The 8,065-nt window shown below is 34.2% G+C and overlaps 1 protein-coding gene across 1 annotated transcript; it reads right to left on the bottom strand.

Annotated features, from left to right (window-relative positions):
• Nucleotides 1-215: 215 nt before the first annotated feature.
• LOC115979120 (probable WRKY transcription factor 57) lies at nucleotides 216-7,200 on the bottom strand. Its single transcript, XM_031101086.1, has 4 exons — nucleotides 6,288-7,200; nucleotides 4,740-4,883; nucleotides 3,508-3,881; nucleotides 216-788 (listed from the first exon to the last, which is right to left on the bottom strand). The coding sequence occupies exons 1-3, from the start codon at nucleotides 6,716-6,718 to the stop codon at nucleotides 3,512-3,514; spliced, it is 945 nt and encodes a 314-aa protein (XP_030956946.1). The 5' UTR covers nucleotides 6,719-7,200; the 3' UTR covers nucleotides 216-788; nucleotides 3,508-3,511.
• Between the last annotated feature and the right edge of the window lie 865 nt (nucleotides 7,201-8,065).

Genomic DNA, 8,065 nt, shown 5'->3' with positions numbered 1-8,065 from the left:
CTGTGGAAAATATAAATAAAGGTGATAAAAGTAGGGAGTAAAAAACAAAAGCATTTGTCGGCTGACTCAGTCTGAAGCAACATCGAAGTTAACGCAACCGAGCCAACTACTGGTCCAATTCACAGTGCCTTTTTCTTTTCTCTATTTCAGAGTCACGTACAAGCCATGAAGAACTCGCAAAAGATAAGACCATCGAATGACCAAACAACTAAAAAAGCAGTACAACTCAAATGTATTTCTTCTCAAACGTACAGTATTCATATATTATACATATATATTAAAACTAAAAGGAAGGAAAGCAGTCACTTTTTTTTTTCTTCCTTAAAGCTAGTCAGGCTAAATATAAATATATATTATAACAAAAATTATGGATATGAATGAAGATGGGTTTTAAGGTTCACTTCAATTGCTAACTCAAGGATCGAAGCTGACAATCTAACGAAAAAAAATAGATAAAAGGTACCCTATACAGTAGCTTTGATGGAAATATCAAATAGTTATATACATATATATATATATATTATATATATGATGATGATGATGATCATCATCTTCTTCAAAATGACTATCTGAAATATATCTCATGCTCGATGTGAGAGTGGGTCTATGATTCAAAACCTGATACGTACGCCCATGAATATAGTGAGAGATGCAGACATTTAAAAAGGTTTGGAGGTGAAACCTGAGAGGACTCACTACCAGCTTGAAATTAATATTGCCTTAGTTGTTAATACTTGATGATAAGATGAATATTGTTTCCACTCTATTCCAGCTACCGCATGCAAGTCCTGTCCAATCGACCAAGTTTAATCAGCAATCCAACAGAGGAATTTGAGAAAGTTTTTGGGATATCATAAACAGTTCAATTAGTAATATACAACTGTACCATCATACACAGGGTTATCAGTTTGGGATCCACATCACGCGTGTGTTCCCTTATTTCATCATGCTTTCGTTTTATGAATGACATGTTGGTGAAAGTCTTGTTCATTAACATGTTTATTAGGCCCCTCTATTGGTGTGACATATATAAATACATGATGATATATGCATTTCCCTTTTTTGTTTTTGAAGTAAATGACATGTATATCACTCTCATAATTCCACTGTTAACTACTGCAATGATTATGCTAAATAATAATTTACTTTGGCTAATGGTCATATTCCATTCACTTCCATACTACATATTTCATGCAAAATGGCCAAAGAAAGATTTATGGAGAATTATGCTAGTAGCACATAATTGGACACAACTTGTCATATGATGAGTTGTGATTGGCAAATGTGTGTTTCTACATGGCCCACTGGCACATCTTTGCCAATCACAACTCGCCATGTGGCAAGTTGTAACACAAAATTGTGCCCAATTTTATAGTACTAGCATAATTCATTTATGAAAAAATAGATGGAAAAGACAATACAAACCCATCCTAAATGATATTGTCTTTTCTTCAAAGACAATACAAACCCATCCTAAACGATATGAAAGATTAGATGGATAAGAAAAAAAAAGAAATGAAAATAACTTGTAAGTAATAACCTAATGACAGATCTTCACAGTTTTGGATGAATTTCTAAGCTTTATCTCACTTTAAGCAACATAATAGTGACTACTAAAATCTTTTGGATAACTATTTGAAAGGGTCATCGGAGAACATTTTAGAAGTCATTAGAAAGCCCTTCCCTAAAGCTATTTATATTTCAAGTTTCAACCACAACCTTTTGTATAAAGCTGTTTGGATACATCATAAGCAAGCACAATAAAGTGGACATTATTCAAAGATAAGATATAGTCCACAAACACTAAATCTGGATTAATAGTAACGGATAAGTTTAAAGCCAATGAGAACTACATGATGTTGGCGATGGTGCATGGCCACAAGGAAACAATTAGTACACTGTAGTCATCACAAGCAAGACATTAGTTGTCCTACCATATTAGTATATCCATTACTATAGCACTCATAGTTGTTGCTCTAATAATTCATGAAATCGGTCTAAGGAATCTAGTGCTAGGTTTCTGGTCAAACAAAAAGCTATTCATATTTCATGCTGGTGGGGTTATATTTGTTGGGAACACCATGTTCAAAGGGGGTAGTTATGAATTGAAAATTTAACAACTGCGGTCCACGGAAGCAAAAGTTTTTTCAAAAGACAAAAGTAAAAGTTGTAAAATCACTTATGACATTAATCGATCTAGGACAAAACTTAAATATAATACTTTAGATACTGTTCCTTAAGTTTCATTTTTAAGATTCAGTTATGTGACTATTTAACTAAAAAAATATACTTCCATCCCATGTGAAAAAATCCACATGGTAGATATTAAGAGGGGAACCTAAGAAATAACACCTAAGTACAGTATCTAAGTCTTATCCAAATAATCTAAGCCTGGAAGACTAGGACTACATCCAAGTGAACTATTTCAATGCATCTTTCTTGAATGAATAATGGCATTGTCTACAACAACAATAGGTATGATAATGGCTATTAAAATCTCAGTATAAATAACATTTTACAATCTCATAAACCTAGAACAACCTAAACCCTTCTAAAAGTTTATACTAAAAGTTTTCAAATTACTAGGAGTCCATCCTTTATCTTACATGTGTGCTCCCAAAAATATGAGATAAGGGGTAGTTGAAGTAACAAAAAAGAGAGTGGAAATAACACTTTCCTATTCACAAAATATCAATGGAAAGAATAAGGACTCTATCTTTAGGTTGCACTCCTAATATGTATAGCTATGACATAATGTTATATGCACAACTGACTATTTTAACCATATTATAGACTCTTAACATTGTATATTTAAAAATGGAGTAAGTTTTTATTATGTTTTTCCATCATTACCTCTTAATTTAACAGTTTGTAAAATCCTATAAACCATGATTTGATTGTATGATTTGATTCCCAAGAATAATGCGTTGAAAACTTTTAACCAACATACTCAATTTCTTTGAACTACCTTTTAGAATTGATTCATGAAAGCCAATTAGCGCATCATTGCACCTCCTTAAGTTGTGCGTACAGGACCTGGAAATGCAAATCTGAGGTAGGCTTGATTCAATGAATCAAATGTAGGACCAAAGCAATAATTATCACTCCTTTCTTTCAAAGCTTCAACAATTTAATTCATTATAGAACCAACATATAAACATTTCAGTCCTACATCTACAAACAAAAGTAGACGCCCTTAGAACTTAAAAGTTTATCTTGGCTCAAACTCATGCAGCTTTGTGCACTAACATGCATTAAAATAAGTATGGTACTCCACTTGGGTAAGTGTGCTAAAATGCTCTCACAGATGCAGGTTTTACATTGAATTCTCTCCCTATCTGTCTCTCTCTCACACATATACACATGCACAGACAGCTGCTCACAAAGAAACAAACGCATATATGCACTAGAGATAAAAGGAAAATAAATTCACTTATGTTAAGATATATGTAACAACATTGTAAATTGAATTTACTTGTGAGAAATAGAGTGAATTAACCGTGTTACCTCATCATCTGTTACGCATGTTAGGAGGCACAATATCCCCCAGAAGTCCTTCATCAGTAGGAGGCTGTGCATTTGTTTGGGGCATTACACGGGATTCACCAGCTGCTTCGCCTGGTGTTTGCCGAGTCTGTGTTATAAAGAATGGATTTTCTTGAGGTAACTGATGATGAACTGTTGGATAATAAAATTGTGAGATCGGAGGAGCCAACTGTCCAGCAAAGACTTCTTGACTAATGATTCCACCACGAGGGAATCCGATCGTGTGATGACAATGTTGGCCTTCATAGGTAGTTATTACAATAGTGGGATCGTCTGATGAGCGTTCCACCCTTTTCTTTACAGTGCATTTGCTATTTGTGCAGCGGTAGTAGCTCCTGCCACAGTGAAAACTTCTACTGTTATGCTTAAAGTTTGATTGCCTTTTATAACATCAAATTTTCATCTTCTTATTGGGGTTTCAAATAAAAAAAAAGGTTGCATTTTACATTTTCAGTCTGTACGTTGTGAGAAAAAAATTACAAGGCATGCATGTATGATAACTAGGCAGATTGTTTGTAATGCTCATTTATTACACAATGGAAAATGCGAAAACTACATACTATCAATTTTATAGACAAATCATTTGTAAATTAACATGACAATGAATATAATTGACTACTATTTCAAGTTTCAACAACATAATAATTAGATATTTGAAGTAAATTTTTGTCATAATTGATAACAGGTCAATTTGTAAAAATTATGTATTCAAATTTGTAATTTCCCTAATACGCAATTATGAGCCAAGCGATAGGATAAGGGAGCTCAAAAGCTATGAGATATAATATTATTCAATGGCTTGGCACGCGTGACATAGATGGTTTGGATACAAAAGAGAGCTTGAGAAGCTATAAAGTAGTATTATAATATAATAGATACAATTCAACTTTTTTCTAATGGGTGTTATTCACTTTAGGGACTTCACATATATTTTGAGCATGCTTGGATGCTTTTCATAATTGGAAAGTGATAACCTGGAAATTAACATGTCTTACCATGTAAGCTTATATTCTTTTACTGGATACAAAAAACTAACATGAATTAACTAAACTGGAATAAACAGAGTAAGTTAGAAATGATGATGGAAAAAGGAAAAGGTTTAAATGACAACATTTAATTATTTCATGTTTAAATCAAATATGGGAAGGTAATTAATTTCTTTGGTTAAGTAAAGAGAAAGAAGCTATACAGACCTAGGAAATGGACTGTTTTTAACAGCCTTCTGTCCATATTTGCGCCATCTATAGCCATCTTCAAGATGATCAACCTCACTTTTTGTCATAAATGCGAAACGCGGCTGCCGGATTCGCTTTTGTCCCTTCTTTCTAACCTTGTTCCTACCAAAAAAAAAAAAAAAAAAAAAAAAAATCATCTAGCCACAATTAGCAAACAAAAACAGCATATCCTAAAACAAAAATATAAATGAATCCATACCATTTCATTAGCTGTAGGGACCAATATATATATTATAACATGTGGTGAAATGTATCCAAATGTTTTGTAGCTAATTAATAGTGAAAACTAAGAAAATGTAAAGGTAAAAGAGAATATACATGAAGCTTCAGATGTTCAGCATAACTAGCTAGGGTATACATTGAGCTATACTCTAGGAGTCTTTGCCCCACAAATAGATGTAAAACTAACTATAGAAGTTTCCCAATCCATTATAAGATGGCCAACTGCATCTATAAACAAGAAGAAAAAGAAAATGTGAAAAGTCAATCTATAAAAACAAATGAAACTCAATATTGGGAAAAAAACAAATATGGGTAATTTTCTTTTGGTTCAAACAACATATATTAACTGAAGTAATGGTTCAAAAAATTTAACTTGATACTGATTATGTTGCAACAACCCCATTTCATTTATAATAATTTGGTAGTGAAAAACGAATCTTAAAAAAAACACACACACACACATTTATAGAGAGATTGATCTATGGAGCTAGCATAATAAAAAGAAGAAACCCACTTAAGAAAACAAAAAATCTAACAGTTTCTGGAGAATATAGTATAGAGATATATAGCATTATGTCATGCAGCTTATCAAATTTGATTACGTAAACGATGCCAAAAGCCAAAAGCCAAAATCCAAATGCTATATAGATAGTGCACTCATATTCTTAGCAAATGAATGAATGAACAACATAAAAAAAAAAAAAAAAAAAAAAAAAAAGAATATAAAAGGCAAAGTTTATTAGAATCTCATCTAGAAGCTCAAAAAGTATAAGGTTTTTACTTCTTTTTGAAACGCTATAGTCTCGCTATTAATTTTCATTGTACTATATATATATATATATATATATTTACGTGATTATATTTCTCAGTACACAAAATTATTCCCAAAATGGAATTAAAAAAAAAAAAAAATTTAGGCACGCCATTCCCGCCGCAATAACGGCGGTGTTGTTGTAGGAAATGCTCCCTCCACTTTAGTGAAATTACGAAACTACCCCCACAGCCCAACTTGCATGGGTATCTAACACCGTAACACGTACGGACACAGACATTGCACTCTCTCACAGTCACACCGCACCTAAATTCCAAACGGAAAAATCTCCATAATCGGACATGGAGTTTGTTTTTTTGTTTTTTTTTCTCAATTGTTTGAAATAATTGACCTGTCATTTGCCCCTAAAAATTGAGTTAATTACGGATTTAGCCAATCACATGGAGAACATGTTGAATATATAAAAATCTATATAGAGAAAATTAAAGAATGTATTCGCAGAACCCACTCACGGTATCTCGGGCGGTTTTCCGCCGGAGCCCGTGGATTTCTCCGGCGGATCCTCGCTGGAGGTCGAAGAAACCGAAGGATTATTCGACGTCGTTGCTTCGCCGGCTTTACTTTCAGAACCGGACGGAACTGCCGGGTCGGAGCTCTGCAGAGCGCTGCCGGTGGTGGTATCTTTGTTTTGATCCGGAAACACGAAGCTTCTAGTGAAATCGGAGGCGTCGTCATCGAGGCCGCCGATCCGGTTCTGATCGTCGTTTTCGGGCCGGAGATTCCACCCGAACTCACTGAGAATCGTCGTGTCGTCGTCGCCGCGGCGGCCTCCGCGGTCGTTGTTGGCGAAGAAATACACGTTGTCCGAGTCGTGAGGACCGAGTGGCCAGCTGGAGTCGCTGGCGAACTCGGTTCCTGGATCGGATTTGTCACCTTCTTCCATCAAATCGTACTCGGAATTCAAATTCTCAGTTGCAAATTCAGCTCAAATTTGTAGCTCAAATTTGTAGCAGAAAGAGAGAGATAGAGCGAGAGAGTGCGAGAGTGTGAAAGAGAGAAGCTAGGGTTTTGGAATTGGTAGTGTTCGTTGCGAGATGGAAAGGACGCGTGGTTTTTGAACTTTTAGAAGGGTTTGAAAGCTTTGTCTCGTCATTGCACAGTCACAGAGAGAGAGAGAGACTGAGAGAGAGAGAGAGAATAGTAGGAAAGAGAATAAGAAAGAGAGAGGGAATAGAAAAGAGATAAGTTAGAAAAATCGCCGTCAAACCTCTAATCGTACTGAAGGATGATATTTAAGCATGGAGCGGGAGGGGAGGGAGAGTAGGACCCACGCGCATGAATTGAGTGAGTGAGTGAGAGCTAGTGAGACCTTTCCGACAAAGACCTCACCATGCTTCTCTATGCCCTCTTGTAATGGATTCTCTCTCCCCCCCCTCTCTCTCTCTTTATATGAGAGGACGGGACACAAGAGTGATACGTGGTTGTTGTTGTGAGTTACGTGTTGTATACTGAATGGATATGATTAGTACCACTTAAATTCAAATTATTTTAACCCACTAAAAGTGTGGGAATTGTGGATTCGACTTCTAACAAGTTTGATGCTATCATGATGATTGTTTTTATTATTTTCTTTTTTTCATTATATTCTTGTTTATTTTCAAAGGGATATCACTTATCTTTTATATATATATATATATATATATATATATATTTATAAAAAGAAATTATGTAAGCCATTTTTTGGCTTATTATTTGCCATATAAGCTCAACTATGCATTTCTTACACTAAATACAAAGAATACAACAGAAAAGGTTGAGATCAATATTAAATACACGTGACATCCTAACTAGTGTGTTGAATCAATAATCTCACTTTCTAGCCTCCTTTAAAAAAAATTGAGATGTCATATAATCTATAAACCGTGAATGATTTTAAATGAATTATTCCTCTATTATAATGATTGTGATGAATAGGAAATAAAAAGTATTTAACACAATAAATATTAGTTTGATGTTAGCACCAGGAAAAGACCAATGCCAATAACAATATAGCTTCTTCTTCTTCTTCTTTTCCCTCCAAAAACATCTTTATTTAGTTTCATTATAATAATCACATTGATTTAACAAAAACAATAATTTTTGGCAAAGAGAAAGGGGAGGAAGAGAAAGGAAAAAAAAAAAAAAAAAAAAAAAAGAGAAGAAAAAGGAAATAAATTTTCTATCAAAGTGCTAAGGTACAGGAAAATAGCTTTCTCTTGTGAATTCCACACCCAAAATTATTTTTTCTTTT

The sequence above is a fragment of the Quercus lobata genome, chromosome 3 (genome assembly GCF_001633185.2).
Source record: "Quercus lobata isolate SW786 chromosome 3, ValleyOak3.0 Primary Assembly, whole genome shotgun sequence".
NCBI classification, from domain to species: domain Eukaryota; kingdom Viridiplantae; phylum Streptophyta; class Magnoliopsida; order Fagales; family Fagaceae; genus Quercus; species Quercus lobata.
Note: the sequence above shows the minus strand (reverse complement) of the source record. Positions and strands in the feature narration are given on the sequence as shown.

What these genes read in the sequence shown, in the direction of transcription:
- LOC115979120 (XM_031101086.1), bottom strand. Translation starts at nt 6,718, where the DNA reads ATGGAAGAAGGTGACAAATCCGATCCAGGAACCGAGTTCGCCAGCGAC. An exon ending in GGAAAACCGCCCGAGATACC is followed by an intron (nt 4,884 to 6,287) that starts GTGAGTGGGTTC and finishes TTTTTTTGGTAG; the next exon opens with GAACAAGGTTAGAAAGAAGG. An exon ending in AAAAACAGTCCATTTCCTAG is followed by an intron (nt 3,882 to 4,739) that starts GTCTGTATAGCT and finishes TCACTGTGGCAG; the next exon opens with GAGCTACTACCGCTGCACAA.